Below are 16,124 nucleotides of genomic sequence, written 5' to 3'. Positions count from 1 at the left end.
GGTGAGCAAGTTAATCTCGGGCTCCCTGACACGTGGAATAAAATCGCGATCCCGTAATGGAATTCATTCGTCTTCCTGTCCAGGCGGAGAACAAGCCCCCCGCCGGGGCCGGGGCCGGGGCCAGGGCAAGGCAGCCGGTGGGCCAGCACCCAGTTGGGGTGGGGGGTCTGCCCGCACCCACCCTCATCCCTGCAGTGGGACCTGAGCAGTGCGGCAAGGACACTCCTGAGAGCTTCTGCCCAGGGATGAGCAAAATACTGGGTGCTGCCATGTGTCCCCTTCCCGGGGGATCTCGGTCACGTTCGTGGAGGCAGCCGGGGTCACTGACATGGGACGCCCCCCCCCCCAGGGTGATTTGGGGTCCCGCCATGCTGGACGGCAGCCATGGCGCTCATGAGGAGGGAAAGGGAAACTGAGGCAGGCGCCGGCGCCGGGAAAAGGGCAATCATGGCAGTAGGAAGAGGACGGGGGAAAACGTCCCTCCGTCCCCGTGATGTCCCTCTGTCCCCGTGGTTCCTTCCCTGCGGGGAGCACTCACCCCAGGGACCCCACAGGGTCGGCACTGGCAAGGGCACCCCTGGGTGAGCCGAGCACGTCCTCGGGGCCCGGCTCACCCGCAATGCCCGGCCCCTGCGACGGGGAAAAGCCCTCGCAGGCAAAGAGGCCGTGGGGCTGCCGTGCTGCCCCGTGCCTCAGTTTCCCCATGGCGAGGCCACCCCAGGGCAGGAAAGCGGCCCCATGGCCGGGGAGGAGGAGGAGGAGGAGAAAAAGGAGGAGGGCTGCTCCTTCCCGGGCACACAAAGCCCCTTTCATAGGGGCCGAGTTTGGATTTCCTCCGGCAGCCCAGCACCTCGCTGCCTCCCGCCCTACCAGCCACGCTGCGGTCGGAGCGGGGGGCTGGCGGCTCGGATGCTTGGGGGCACGCAGGGACCTTCGGGTGCCTTCATCCCTCGCCCCGACCGTCCCCGTGATGTTTCTCCTCCCGTCAGCTTTTAATTAGACCCCTAATACAAATCGCTTTGTAGGGAAACGGGGAGCTTTGTTGCTTGGGAGCTCATCTGCTCCCGCTGCTCCTTCCCCGCTTCAAGGCGTCATCCTCGGCTGGGGACACCGCAATTCGGCACCGCGGAGCCGCGCACCGCGTCACCCGGGATCGGGGCTCCCTTCGGCGGGGAGCTAGGGGACCCGGCCCCGCAGCGGGGCGACCGCTCTGTGCGGGATGGGCTGTCCCCCCGCTGCAGCCGCCGACGGACGGGGATGAGCCTAAAAGCCCCCTCCCCAACTAGGCAGCCCCCAGCCCACCTCCAGGGTACCCACAGACCCATCAGTGCCACCGGGTTATTTTTGGGGTGCCCTTCGCACAGATGGCCCCAAGGACGGCTTCCCAGGGGTCGGGTGGCTTTGTCCAATGTGACTACGGGGACAAAAATGGGGCCGGGGGGACCAGCACGAGCCTCAACCCACACCCTCGCACGCCCACCCAGCCGCACCGCCTGCCCCCAGAGCCCTGCGTCCCCAGGAGGGGAAACTGAGGCACGGGGCACCAGGTGCCTGTGACGCACGTCGCGAGGAGAGACGCGGCACCGCACTGGCGAACCATCCGGCATCGGCACCGTGACGGTGACACGGGACCCTCGTACACGGTGCAAAGGCCACCTCCCCGTGGCAGCAGATGTGGGGGTCGCTCGACCCCTTAAAGCCCCTGAAAAGGAGCCCGCGCATGGCTCCCGGGTGCCTGCGCGCCAGTCAGCCTCTTCCCAGGGTTGGGGAGCGCAGGCGCTCGTTAGCAGCGCTCATTAGGAGCCCTGCGGGAGGAAGAAGGTACCCAGGGCACCTGCACCTCCGTTTAATGAGCTGCAGCACCATTAAACGCTGGAGGGGACCTCGGGCACGGTGGGGCTGCTGGTGGGGGGGGCTGACCCCCACCCTGACCCCCACCCAAACCACGGCGCAGGTCCCCGTGCCACGGGGGAAAGGGAGGGACGCGGGGAGTTGAGTCACGGTGACAACGGCGGCAGGGCCGTGTGGCAGCTGCGGCCAGGAACGCCCCGAGCTCCTCGCCAGCCCTGGGCGGCACCCGGCCGCGGCTGCATCCCCCCGCCCAGGCTGGCACCCATGGGTGCTGCACGGAGAGGGCGACGGTGGTTGGTGCTGGATGGCGCTGCATGGACGGGACCCCAAGGTCCTCGGCGTCGTGACCTTCCCCCCGCGGGTGTCCCGGGCTGGGAAGGGGACCCAAGCGTCTTGCTCTTTCCCAGCACCCAGAGCTCCCAGTTTGGCCATTAAAGCGCAGCCTCACACTGCACTGGCAGGGGATCCAGGTGCCCGGCATGATGCACCCCAAAGACACACGGATGTGCTTGTGACCCCCACCCCGGCACCCGGTCCCGCGGGACGCCTGGGTCGCCAGGCCCGAGCGCCGCGGCCCCCCACCCCGCGTGGGGCTCTCCCTCGTTAATGTTTACTCGGGTTCGTTAGCGCCAGCACATCGCCATGGCAACCGTGCAAGCTGCGCGCCGCCATCGGTGCCACTGCCACGACGTGCGGGGACGTCCCCGCGCGTGGGGTCACCGTGGGCCCCCGCCGCCGCCACCGCCCACCCCGGCAATGTGGGGCTGGGGGACGGCACGGGGAGCAAGGGGGAATGGTGGGGTTCACCACCTCCCCGCCGGCACGGTGTGGCTCGGTGTCACCCAGTCCGGGTGACGGCACCCGCCGCATGCCCCCGACGCACCGGCCGCCATGCCGGGGCCGCAGGCGTGTGCGCGGCGCTGCCAACGCGCCTGGGCGCTGCATTATTTATAAACTGGAAGAGCAGAGGGCTCGGCAGCAGCTGCAGAGCCCTCGCGGGCCACCCTGCCCCACGTCACGCGGCCACCGAGCCCGCTGGCAGGGTGGCACCGCGGCCCCGGGCGGCCGGGAGGGACAACGGGGACGAGGTTGCCCGCGGGGTCGGCGAAGCCACGGGGCGCCCAGATGCCATCCTTGGCCGCGGCGTCCCCGTGTCCCCCGCCCCAACCTGCCTCCTGCCACCGCATGAGCCCCGCTGCAGGCGGCTTTGGGTGACGACACCAAAGGGGGTGCCAGCCCCCTCCCCCCGGCCGCGGTACAGCCCCGGCCATACCGCAGCATCCTTCCCCAAGAGCAGGATGCGGCCCCGGCGCTTTCTCACAGCAGCGGGCTCCGTTTTGCTATGGCAAACAGGTTTTCCCGAAGCTTTGCAGAATCCTCCCACCTCCTCCGCTCCCCCCAGCTACGAATCCCACCTCCGGGCTGAGGAGGAGGAGGAGTGGCGGGGGGGTGGGGAGGGGGGGGGAGGAAGGCTCGAGTTGGGGCTTTTTAATTTTTCATTATTAATTTCCCATCGACGCCGAGAGGCGCCGGGGCTCGCTCAGCCGCCCCCAGCATCGCCCCCCGCGTTCCCCTCGCGCTCTCCCGGAGCTCCGCACCGGCTGAAGCCGAGCCAGGCTGCCGATAGGATTAATTCTGCATGACTGCCCATCTCCGCGGGGGGATCTAAGACCCTCAGGCCTGCAGCAATCTTTAAAATTCCTCCAGCCCAACTTAATTCCCTCTTCCTGCAGAGCTGGCGCATCTGCTGCAGTCAGGCAGGGAGAGAGGGAGACGGAGGGAGAGCGGGAGGAGGGGGGACACACGGCGGCACCCAGGACCGCCGGCAGCCCCGGCGCCGGGCGCTTGGCCCCGCTGCGGTGGTCGCGGTCCTGGGTTGTCGCTGTGGGGTCAGCCAAAGGCACACGCCGGTCAGCCATCCCAGCGGCACGAGGGAGCGGGATCGTGCTGGGGAGCGGGGAAACTGAGTCACGCCGGGGCCGCGCTGGGGACGGTGGTCGGACGCAGCCCCCCACACTGCGGCCCCGATGCGTTGTCACCTCCCCCGTCCCCAACTGGGACTCTCCAAACCAGCAGGGTGACCTAAAAACGGGGTTTTTCAAACACCTACGGGCTCTCTCCCTGGGAGGGGGGGCTTGTTCAGACCCCCCTGCCCCGCTCTCACCCTCCACAGCCCCATGGGACAGACCCCAGGGCCAAGCATCGCCCAGCGGCACTCGGATTTTGGGATGGATGACGGACACACTGGTTGGGCAACAGCCCCGCACCCCTGAGCGGAGCCCCCTCACCCCGGCCCCTCTCCCAGGGGACAAGGACTCCGGCGTCACCCCTCGCCGGCGCCACGGGACCCCTTTCCTGCTCAAGCCATCACCAAACCGCGGCGGGACGGGGAGCCCGGCCAAGCTGGTGGGGGGTTGCTCTCCCCTCCAAAGCCCCGCCGTGCACCGCGGCAGCCCGGGGGACGAGGGCACGTCCCCACGCTTCCAAGGCTCGGCCGCCGTCACGGCGAGGCCGGCAGCCGCCGGGCAGAGCTGACCTTCAGGGAGAGAAAACGGGGGTGACGGTGGGGTGGTGGCAGGGGACGCACCCACCAAACTCCGCACCCACCATCCCGCGGTGTCCATAGCCACCGGATCCCGGGAGAAGCATCCTTTTGCCTTCTTGCCTGCAACTTGCCCGGCTCGCCGGGAAGGCGAGGAGCGCGGCCCAGCCCAGCTGCCGGCGGAGCTGCGGATCCATGCATTTAAATCACTTATATCTTTACTTTCTCCTGCGCTGGCTGCGAGATGGGCTTTTTTTTTTGCATGCGTAATTAGGGGGTGGAACAGATGGCGGAGGGTTCGTTTAAAGTAATGCATCCATTAAAATAACCTTCGCTGTCGGGGACCGCGCTCCGACGGGGGCCTGTTTCACCGGGGGCGGTGGGGAGCGGGGCAGGGGGGCTTTGTTCTGCAGATTCGGGGGGGCGTCGGACTTCGGGAACGCACGCGCGTTCCCCTCCGGGACGCATGGTCGCGGGATGGAGCGGCGAAGCTGGTGTGGATACATCGACCCGTGTTGCCAGGGATGGGTCGCATGTGAGAGCCGGGGCCAAACTGGGACCCAAGCAGGGCCAAACTGGGGTTGAACCAGTCCTCTCTGGGGCTCGGTTTCCATAGCAATGTGATGGCAGCGAGATGGCGGGGATGCAAAACCCAGCCAAGGGCCAGCGGCCAGCCCTCCGGCATCTCCCAGCCTGGGGAAGACGGCACGGGGCAGGCACGGGGTATCCCAACTGGAGCCGCCCAGCGCGGGGACGGCGTCCGCGTGGGTCGCCCACCCACCCTAGAAACCCAAAAACGGGCCGGAGGAGGACATTTCGCTTTGCCAGGCAGCGCCAGCCGCCTCTCCCGTTTCCAACCCCGGGTTCCCGGGAGAGGCAGGAGGGCTTTGTTCAGGCACCGGAGGAGCGGAGGCCAGAGAAAGCAGGAGTGCCCTGCCAGCTCTTGTGTTTCACTCCCGAGGAATGCCGGGGAGGGGAGGGGAACGCTGGTTCCCCCCTCCAAACCTCGCCCCAACGGGCACCCGGCCCGGCTGCAGGGTGTCGAGGCGAGGCCGGGAGGAAGAGGAGGGGAGGAAGGCGTGGGGATGAAGGATGGGGAGGTGGGCATTGCTGTACAGGCAGGGCCGGCGGCGGGTGGGCCGGGGCGGGGTGACGGGGAGGAACACGACGACACGCGATGGCACGCGCCCGAGGTGGCACGGCAATGCCCGGCACCGCGCTGGCACGGTGGGAGCGGAGCGAATCATTCAGAGCTGCTGAGCAGATACATCAGCCCCGTCTCGGAGAAGAGAAGCCCCCGCGGGTTCCCCCTCCCCAAATTTGGGGGTTGCAGAGAGGCAAACGCCGAGGACGGGGCCGGGGAAGGGCGAGAGCAGCAGCAAACCCAGAGCCACCCATGCGTGTTCAAATATTTAGCGTGCACTTGCTAAGGTGCTTCTGCTGCCTTCAGGGCATCGCTGCGCTTGAAGCGTCGGGGGGAACCGGGGTGGGGGCGGGGAGGGGGACCAACTGCCAGGGTTGCACTGCAAGGGGTTTCTCTCTTTGCCAGCTGAGCTGGGGGGCGGGGGCGAGGCTGGCCCCCGGCCATCACGCAGGGCGCTTGGCTTCACCCCGAGTCACGCAAAGGCTGGCCCCCGCCTCACCGCCCCCTCCCCGGCCGCAGCCCCCAGACCCCGTGGGGCTGCGCATCTCTCACTCCTCCTCCTCCTCCTCCTCCTCTTCCTCCTCCCCCAGCCCCTACACGCCTCAGCGGTCCCCTGCGCTCCCGCTTCTCCAGCACCCTAGGGTGTCCCCGAGCGCCAGCGTGGCCCAGGGGACGGCCGGCAGCCGCGGCGACGCGGTGGCTGATGCCGGCAGCGGGATGCTCTTGCCAACCCCTGCGTGCCCGACGCTGGGGGCAAAAAGCGAGACGCCGAGGGCAGCGGCGGTGCAGCGAGGGCGGCGACGGCAGGCACTGGGGTGAGGGGACACGTGGGATGGCGGTGACGGGTTGGGGGCTGTCGAGGAGATGCCAAGAGGGGATTGCGGCAGGACCCGGACTGCGAGGCAATGGGGGTCCCCAGGCCACCGAGGGGAGAAGCCCCTCGGGTTTGCCCTCCCCAGCCCCGCGCACGCGTTCAGGAGGAGCCGCCGTGCCTGCCGGACGACGGACGCTGGGCTTCGCCCCGCCGCCGCTTGCCCAGCCCCGTCCCCACGCCGGCTACCGAGCCCCTGCTCCGCCGCCCCCACCCGCCTGCTCGCTGATCCCCAACTCCCCCGGCTCATCCCGGTCCTCTCCCCGCCGTCACCCGCCCACCCACCCCCAGACCCCACCACGCCACCCTTTTGCCTCCCCTGCCATTTCGGCCCCCATCCCTTGGGCACACCTCAACGCCGCGAGCTCTTCCCACTCCCTGGTCGGCAGTCCGCCGGGGGAAAAAAAAAAAAAAAAAACCCGTCCCAAAAAAACCTTCCCCACATCCGCACCGGCTCCGCCAGCTCTGCGGGTCTGGGGGGGCCGCGGGCCGGCCCCCCGCTCGCCAAGAACAATAGCTCCTTGTTCCAGCTCCGTCCTCTCCTACCCGGGCAAGGCGCTGGCCACTCTCACCTCTACGTCTCTCTCGCTGTTTCCCAGTTCCCTCCTGACAAATCCCCGTTCCCGATCGCTTCTCCTCCCCGCGGGTCCATATTAAGCTACATTCTCCTTTCAGCTGGGTGGAAAACAGCGGTAATAACCATGTGGAGAGAGCCGTGCCCCCCACCTCCACTTCCCTCCCACTTTGGGGTTCAAATTTCATTTCAGCAAAAAAGCTTCCCCCGCCTCCAATTTCTTCCCCCAAACCGAGTCGCTGTCGTCTCGTCTGATCTCGGCAGGGGCCGTATGGATGCTCAGCTCCTCCTGGTTCAGGATCTGCTGCCAATCTGGACCTGGCCAACGGGTTCTCGCACGGCTCCCGCCTGGCGCCTCCCTCTCGGCGTTTATTGTCCCTCCTCGGCCACCCGGCCCCAGCTTTGCTCCCCGTCACCCAGCTCCCCACGCTGCCTTGGTCCCCCATGCCACCCCACGCCGCGGGACGCCGCGCTCCCCTCTTGCCCCTCTGCTCAGGAGCATCCATCCCAAACCAAACCAAACCAAACCAAACCAATCCAAACCAAACCAAACCAAACCAAACCATCGATTTCACCGGGTAAGATTTCTTCCCGGCAAATTCCCCAGGAATTGCCTCCAGCCCAGCAGCCTCCCTCTTCCCAGCGGCCGCCGAGCTCTTCTCCCTCGCCCCAGGCGCTCCGTCCTCCTCCAGATATTTTAAGGCCCAGGTTTCGCGAGGAATGCACAGGCGCCGAGCCCAAGCCGATGCGCTGAAGTCAGCAGGAGGCAAAGAGAACGCGCGGGGCTCGGGGCCCCGGGGGCGGCGGCGACGTGGGGACAGGACGGGACGGGATGGGATGGTACGGGATGGGATGGGATGCTTCTCCCTCCGCCTGGAGCTCGTTTAGTGGCGGGAAGGGCAGAGGTTGGATGCCAGAACTGCTTCCCTCTCCCTCCGAGAGGATCAATACTACATTTCGCCTCTCCCCCATCTCCCCGCGTCGCGCCAGGCCAGGCCGCACCAGCGCTCGCCCGCGTGCAGCCCACGCGGGGTGGGCTTCAGTACAGGGAGCAGGGCCGGGGGGCTCCCTGCTGCTGTCTGCCCCCATCCCCTTCACCGAGAAGGGGACGCAGCAGGGTGGGACCCCTGCGCACCAAACCCTGCCGGCGCGCCCGCCGCCGCCTCCCGCCAACACCCCCCATCCAAGCAGCCCACCCGTCGCAGCCCCCTCACCCTTCCTCACACCGCGTTGGCTCATCGCACCTCCCGGCCGCCCAGCTCGGGAGGGGGGCTTCGCCTCGAGTCCCCGACGCGGCGGCCGCCCTTGTCGCGGCCTCGCTGGCACGCAGGCATCCTACGTGCCCGGACAGGTGAGCCCCCGGGGCAGCGTTCCTGCCTGGGCCCGGAACTGTCCCCACCGGGCACCCGCTTCGCAGGCATGTTCCTTCCCAGCACCTCCCTCCCTCCTTCCCCTCCGTATCCAGCTTCCCTTGGCCAGCAAAAAAAAAAAAAAAAAAAAAAAAGGGGGGAGCCGACGGATTTTAATGAGCTCCCCGGAGGCATCGCGCTGCACCCCCCTCCCTCCCGCCTCTTCCCGCGCCCGGGAAGCGATGCTCTGCAACACAACCCTCGGTGGCAAAGCCTGGAAAAAAACCACAGGGCACATTTTCTCTTCCCCCCCCACCCCCCGCCGCCTCGCCTCCCTCCTTTCCCTCCTCGCCTCCCCCAGCTTTTTTTATTTTTTTTTTTTTTTTTTTTTGCTCTCCTGCCGATGCCAAAGACCCAGCCGGGCTCTTGTGCTTTCACTCGCAGCTGCAGCTGCCGATTTTCGCTGTAAGCCCTTGTGCCTAGAAGGCCCAGAGCGAGGGATTCTGGGACGCGGTGATTGAAGACAGCACCAGCGCGGAGACCATTGCTCAGACTTTCCCTGTCTGTCGCCCCAACGCTCAACCCACAGAGAGGGAGGGAAAGAAAAAAAAAAAAAAAAAAGAGGGGGAAAAAAAAAAAAAAAGGGAAAAAAAAAAGGAAAGAAAGGGAAAAAAAAAAAAAAAAAGATGGAGAGAAAAACAGAAAAAGAAAAAACAAACCAAAAAACAACCCAACCAACGGACTGGCGCTCGCCCCTTCCCCACCCACGCAGAGCGGCACGCGCGCGGCTGCCCCGGCACCGGGCGCCCCAGCCGTCGCCCGGGTCGGCCAGCACGGGGCGAGCCCCCCGGCCCCGCGACGCCCCGAGAAGCGGCGGCTGCTCCGCTCGGCGAGGCCAAATCCCACGGCGGTCGCACTGGGTCCCTCTCCCCGCGCAGCACGCCGAGCATCGCCTTAAAAACCGACGGCGGGCACCTTGGCGGCACCCCGGGTGCTCCCCCTCTGTGTTATTTTGAAGGAAAAATTACAATAACGCAGCTTTCGAGTCACCGTCAGGGTAAATATTGAGGCGCGGGCGCAAGGGGAGGCGATGACACCGTGCGTGATGCCGGATCCTCACACAAAGTTGCAGCGGCGGGACCGTCGGGACGCACTCCAGTCAAGCAAACACCCCGGGCACATGTCACCACGTCCCCTCCACGCGCAAAAACCCCCAAGGGAAGGGGTCCCCGGCGCCTGGGTGTGCCTGGGGAAGGTCCCGCGGGACCAGATCCCTGTCTTCCCGCAAACATGCCCGGCCAAGGCATCGCGCGGGAACAACTCCAGCCCGGACGGAGGCGCGGTGCGGAGCGAGGGAACCAGGCTACGACCCCGTGGACACCCACGCCGGCGAAAGGAGGGGGCCTGCCAAACATCTCCCGGCCAGCCCAGCCCTCGCACCCCGACAGCCGCCCCCCCGGCACCGCCGGCTCCCCGAGGACCGCGGCCGAACCGCACGGCCCCGAAGTTGTGCGGCTGGCGGGGCGGACGCGAACGGACGACGGCCACATCTGCGACGCATTCAGGGGCCATCCCGCATCCGGGCGGCCTGGCCGCGGCCCAGCATCCAGCCGGCGTTGGCGAGGGGGGACACACAACCCTGCCCTATCGCCAAGCAAAAAAATCCACACCCCCACCTCCAACTTCGGCCCTCTCGCTCCCCCCCTACCACGCGAGCCCGGAAGAAGGAAACAGCCCTCCCCAGCGCTGCCCTGTTTACCGAGAGCTGGTTCCAAGCGCTCGGGAGAATAGCAGGAGCGTTTCAAGGCCCTGTTTCCACTCGGCTGACACACACTATTTATAGAAGCCCACAATTCTCCCAGAGCTTTCCTCGGGATCTCAGCAGAAATAGCCTGCCCCGGGTCCCGGCTGCCTCCTCTAAGGAGGCCAGGGCAGCGCTGGGGCCCCCCCCCCGCCGCCCCCGTAACCTTCCACAGGCTTCCATCGCTTCTCCTCCGCCGGCCGCCCCGCTCTCGGCCTGTCCTTGGCTACCCCGGCGTCCCCCCGCCACGGCGGCCGGACCCCATCGCCTCTCCGACTTCCCCGCCACCGCCGCCACCTCGCCTAAAATCCCGGCCGTTTCCAGCGGATCGGTCGCGCGGCGGTTTTCGGTCGGCGTCCGTCCGTCCGTCGGTCAGCCAGCCGGTGAACCGGACTGTGGTGGACGGGGAATTGGGGGGTGTGGGGGGGAGAGGTTGGGCGAAAGCCACCTCCCGCGCCTGACTGCATCGGAGCGCGGCGGAGCCCCCCGGGGACTCGCACCGGGGATGGAGTTGGCCTATTCAGGTTACAGAGACATGGCAGAGCGGAATTTGGCGCCGCGCCATCCCTTCTCCAGCCCTCCCCCTTCGCCCCCCCCCACAATCCCCACCACCACCACCCTCCCCTGCAAATTCCTCAGCCCAGCAGGAGAAGCCAGTGTAAGGGGATACCTGGGGGTGACGAGGAGGGGGGGGGGGGGCGAGGAAAATAGAGGTGGAGGAGGCTTTGGGGAGGGGGACCCCGATTCGGCCCATGCGCCGGGGTGGAAAAGTGAGGGGGTAGGATCCGTGCCCGTCGCCCCGGGAAGGGAAGGAGGGGGGGGGGTTCGCTTCTGCTCTCCGTCACGCCAGGATAAATCTGGAGCCGCTCCACTCGCCGCGGCGCACAATGAGCTCAGCCCCGCGGCTTTCGGTGGCCCTTCTGGTAGCCACGGGCCGAGGGGCTCGGAGGCACGAGGCCACCTGGTCGCGGCCAGGGCCACGTCCGCCCCCCCAGCGCATAAACAAGCAGGGGACCCCGGCGTCTCCACCTGCCCCGGCCTTGGGGACACCAAATCCGTCCCCGGGGTGGGTAGAGGGTCCGGCGTGACCCCCGTGGGGTGGCTCCAGCCCCCGGTCCCCCGCGGTCCCCGTCGCCATGCAAACACCGAGGGGCCGCGTGGGGCTGGGGATGGAAAGGGAGGAGGGGAGGGAGGGGGGGGGTTGGATTTAAATCAGCTGATCGATAAAAACAAATCCGAGGGGGGATGACAGGCACCGAAACGACAACCGCTCGCCAAGCACCGCGTCGCGGACCACGCAACTTCGCCGGCGGGGCTGGGGTGAGCCCCCACACCCCCCCCCCGCCCCGTTTTGGGGCTGCCGGCCCATCGCTCCCTGGGACTGCCAGGGGAAGGGGGTGGGATACTCTTGTCCCCCGAGGGGACCCCCCAAGTCCCCCGGGTAACCCCAAATGTTGTTGACAGGCTCCCTTCTGACGGCGGCCCTGCCTTCTAGCGGACAGAGCCAGCTCTGACAGCTGTCAGTCATCACTCAAAGCCCGGCGGGGGCGTGGGGGGGTGGGAATGGAGGGGGGGGACACACGACGGACACACACGGGGGCCGGCCGACGGGAAGGCGAACGAACTCGTGGAGATCGCACCCCCCCCCAATACTCCCCAACCAACCCCCGTCGGGGGCTCGCCCCGGGCCCCCCCCCCCTCCCCTCCCCGCCCCAAGTGCCATTAAACTCCGGCAATTTGGCACCAACTCGTCGCGCAACTTCAGCGCAGGGGGACGGCGCAGGGCAGGGGGGGGGCGACACGACGACACACCGCCTCCTTCCCCCCCCCTTCCACCCCCCACCCGAGGGGGGTGTCCCGCGTGTGTGTTTCCCCCCCACCACCACCCCCAAACCCACACAAAGGGGGGGGGTCCCCGGGTACTCACCCACCGCCTGCTGCGCTCCCGGCCCCTCGGAGCCCACCCGTTTGGGGAGGCTCCTGCCGTCCGTCGGGGCTACCTCCTGCCCGGCCGCGGGAGTCCCGGAGCCCTCGGCACCGCTCGCCACCTTCAACGAGAGCATTTCCAGCGCCTCCTGCTCACATTCTCCCCAGGCAACTCCGCTCCTGCCAGCCCGCCCCCTCCTCCGTCCCCCCCCACCTCCACCCCTCTATATATTTTTTTTAAATTATTTTTTTTCCGGGTTTTTCCTCTCCCCTCTGCCTCGTAGCTTTTTTTTTTTTCCCCTCTAATTTTTTTTTTCCTCAAATTTTTTTTCCCCTCTAATTTTTTTTTTTTTTCCTCTCTCCCCCCCCCTCCCTTACTCCCCCCTCCCACCCCCTTCGCCTCTCACACACAAAAGGCAGCGGAGCGGGAGGCGGAGGGGAACCGACCTCCCCTCTGCGCCTCCGCCGCTCGCCGCCTGCGGAAAGCAAAGAAAAGACACAGCGCAGCAGAGCCCTGGCTTGCCGCTGCCTCCCCCCTTCCTCCTCCCTCCTCCTCCTCCTCCTCCTCCTCCTCCACCTCCTCCTCCTCCTCCTCCCTCTCTCTTGCCTTCTGCCGCTCCCGGCTTTGTGGGGGCTGGGATTAAAAAAAAAAAAAAAAGATGGGGAAGGGGGGGATGTAGGAAAGGAGGTGGTGGTGGTCGGGGTGGGGGGGGAGGCCAGGCGCGCCCTGCCCCTCTTCTCCCTTCTCCGTTGCGCGGAGAACCGCGGGGCTCCGCTGTCAGCGGCACGGTCACAGCATCCGGCACCCCGGGGAGCCGTGCAGCACCACCGGGGCATGCCGGGCCTTGTAGTCCTTCCTTTCTCCCCCCCCGCCCCCCTTTCCTTTTTTTTTTTTTTTTTTTCCCCTCCCTTCCTTCCCCCCCCTTCCATCTTTCTCCTCCCAGGCGCTGCGAGGGAGGGGCGCAAGCGGGCGCGCATCTATTGCGCGCTGCTTGGGGAGGGGGATACTTGTGGGGGGGGACATCCCGGTGGGCGGGGGGGGGACACAAACACCTTTGGTGGTTTGTCCCCCCCCGCCCACCGGGATGCCCCCCCCGCGTGGTCCCAGTAGGATGTGCAGGACATTGCTGCCCTCTCCCGGGTTGCACCCGCACTGCGCACCCTGAGGATGCGGAGTTGAGGGGGGGTGAGGGATGGAGGGGGACACATACACACACGGAACCCCCCCCTTGCACCCCCCGACCACCATCCGCACTTTGTCATCCGCCCCGTCTCAGCACCCTGCGGAGCCACCCGAGCACCCCCTCCATTTTTTATTTAATTTTTTTTCCCCTCTCACTTTTAATTTTTTAAGCAAAAGCTCTGTCTGGAGCCTGGAAACTTGTTTGCAAACACCCTGCCCCTCCACATTTTTTGGGGCACAACGCTCTCTCCCCTCCCTGCCAGGTCCCAGAGGTGACACCAGTGGTGACCAAAACCCCTTGGGACAGCAGCCCCCCACTCCCAGGACCCTGTGACCCCCCTCCCATCGAGCATCTCGCCAACTCCTTCCTTCCGATTCCCCGCCGCCGTTAATATTCCCGGAGCCGGGGTAGATACAATATAATTAAAGCAGATAATACGGCTGATGTTTTGTTATGACATTGTGTTTTTGTGAGTGACGAGTGAAGGGTTAACTCCAGGGAATTGGGAATATCGCTTGGCTGCTAATAACACGTGAGTCATCGATGAAATAACACATGGGCACAGGGAGAGAGGCAGCACCTGGCTTTACAGCAGCCCCTCCGCCTCGCCCGCCCGCCGCGCGTTGGGGTTCGACGCCTTTTTCCCGACGGAGAGCGAATCCGTGCTTCAGGATACACGCTGGGCACCCCGCGCCGAACTGGGGCGAACCGGTGAGCCAGGGTCAAGCGGAGAGCGTTTTCTTCCTGCGGGGAGTTATCGCACCCGAAAAAGCCGGCAGCTCCGTCTTTGGGGTTCCCGTCGGGGAACAGATCGGGGGGAGCCCGGATGAGGATGGGGAGCGGTTTGCGTCGCTCCTGGAACGGGTGCGGAGAGGAGGCCTGGGCTCCAGCCCGGTCAGCAGAGGAATCTGCACACGCAGACAGGATCGCCGCAATCGCTGGTGGCTGACTGAGCAACTTTGCAGGCTTCCTCGTCCCCTCGCCCTGAATGTCAGCTTTGAATTTTCTTGCTATTTTTAGGGACGGTTCAAAAAAAAAAAAAAAAAAAAACCACCCCGAGGAGGATCCCTCCCTTCTCGCCTTGCAGGGCTTTGCGCCCTCAGAATATCGCAAGCCCGCATGTCGCCGTACCTGCGGGCACACCGGGGCAGCGGGACGACGGAGGGACGGGTCGGCTTGTCTTGCACGGAGAGGTCGTGCGAAAAAAAAAGCCCTGTTACGTTGCGAGCAGAATGGGCTCGAGTGTAAAAGATTTATTAATTTAATCCGAAGCATTAAAAGGTCATGTATTAATCAAAGAGATGCTTAAAACTGTCAAAGTCCTTTGTCAGGTTTGAAGTGCATCTCTATAGTTATCATAAAATATATATATCAGCCTGGCACCGAGCCCTCGGCGGGGCTGCAGCGAGGATGAGGAGCAACGCCAGGCACCCTGCGGTGGGGTCCCCGCCGACGGGCACCTGCTCTCCAGCCCTGCCAGGCTGCCACGGGTGCCCAGCACCCCCCGGGCTGAGCCAGGTGCTTTGCAGGTCACCCTGCCTGTCCCCAGGCCGGGGTTTGTCCCCGCTCCGGTCGGGTTTGCGCCTTGTGGTTGTTCCCCAGCTGGGCTGCGTGGAGTAGGGGGGGTGGGTTTGGGGTGGGGGAGGTGGGGAGATGGGTGCTGTGGGGGTGGGGTCCTCCCCTGGCCCCCCTCGTTCAGTGGGCACGGGTGGCTCCCGGCTGCGGCAAAGCGGCATTGGGGCAGGCGAGTGGTGCCCGCGCCACCAGTGTCACAACTCGGCGGGTGCTCAGCTGGGCTGACATCTCTTTTTACCGGGTGAAGGGGGTGGCAGAGGCGGGTCCCCAGGGCCACCCGGGTCACCCGGCCACCCTGTCCCAGCCGGATGCTGTGTCAGCAGCGTTGGCGTGGACTTACGCTACCATCTAGTGGCTGCTTTACCGAGCCGGGGCCACCGCTGTCCCCGGCTCCTAGCCCCTGGCCCTGCGCCCTGGACTCCAGCACCCCCCTCCCCAAATCCGGGGAGTGACCCACCCGAGTTTGCCTCCCCCGAGAGGTCGGGTTGGCTCTGCTGGGTGGCAGTGGCGATCGGCACCCCGAAAATCACCGGCACTCCGAAAAATCACCGGCACCTCAGGGTGGGAGCAGGGGGTTTGCAGTGGGGGGGCTTTGGGGGAGAGCTGGGGTGCATGGGCACAGCGGGGGACAGGGGGGTGGCAAAAACTGTTTGATTCATCGCTGGGATGCAGGAGCTGCCTTTGCAGAGAGCGGGGTCTGGAGACCCCAACTGGGTTTGGGGGGACCCTGCCCCTCTGGTGGTGGCGGGGGACTGGGGCTGTGCAGATTGTACCCCGATAAATGTAACTGCACCAGAAGGGACTCACCCCTCCCTCAACCCCAGCCCCGCGCTCTCCCGGAGCAGCAGCAAAACCAAACCCCGCCTGGATTTCTTCCCAATCCCAACCATTTCCACGCAGCCCCCAGCACAGCACGGCTCCCGCTGTGCCCCCTCCACACCCGCGTGCCTCTGCGTTGCGACCCCGCCGCCCCCACGCCTCGCTTTGCCCGCGAAATCTTCATCCCCACATCCTGCTGCTCCCCACTTTGCTGTCGCCAAGACCGCTGTGGCCGGTGCACGGCTCTCCCCAAACCTCTGTCGGTTTTTTTTTTCATGGAAAAAGCCGTCCACTCCCAGCGACCGGTGCTGGGGGACTGTGGGCAAGTCCTTCTGTGCCTCAGTTTCCCCTGCAGGGACACAGGCCTGGACCAGCAATCCCAAGCCTGGTCAAGCCTAAAACCGCATTTTTGGCCACCTTCCACTGTTGTCTGGCCATCGTCGCTGCGGGGACGCGGCTCTGAGCCACGGCATCGGAGCTCTGCGGGC

General features: G+C 66.0%; 1 protein-coding gene across 3 annotated transcripts in view; it reads right to left on the bottom strand.

The window, feature by feature from the left end:
- The window catches only part of AHDC1 (AT-hook DNA binding motif containing 1), a 49,333-nt gene extending 36,794 nt beyond the window's left edge, over positions 1-12,539 (bottom strand). Inside the window, exons 1-2 of one of the 3 annotated variants that reach the window (XM_086765203.1) lie at positions 12,470-12,539; positions 12,060-12,180 (exon numbers count right to left, since the gene is read on the bottom strand). Coding sequence is in view for 1 of the 3 variants with exons in the window: in XM_086765200.1 (XP_086621326.1) it covers positions 12,060-12,195 (136 nt within the window). In the remaining 2 variants the exon portion in view is untranslated. Of the gene's footprint in view, positions 1-10,090; positions 10,184-12,059; positions 12,236-12,469 lie in introns of those variants that run through there. The other 2 variants (XM_086765200.1, XM_086765205.1) reach the window with 2 other exon arrangements.
- Positions 12,540-16,124: the final 3,585 nt, after the last annotated feature.

The sequence above is a fragment of the Chlamydotis macqueenii genome, chromosome 22 (genome assembly GCF_036417535.1).
Source record: "Chlamydotis macqueenii isolate bChlMac1 chromosome 22, bChlMac1.mat, whole genome shotgun sequence".
NCBI lineage: Eukaryota > Metazoa > Chordata > Aves > Otidiformes > Otididae > Chlamydotis > Chlamydotis macqueenii.
The sequence above is the reverse complement of the archived record's forward strand: the minus strand, read 5'-3'. Positions and strand labels throughout refer to the sequence as shown.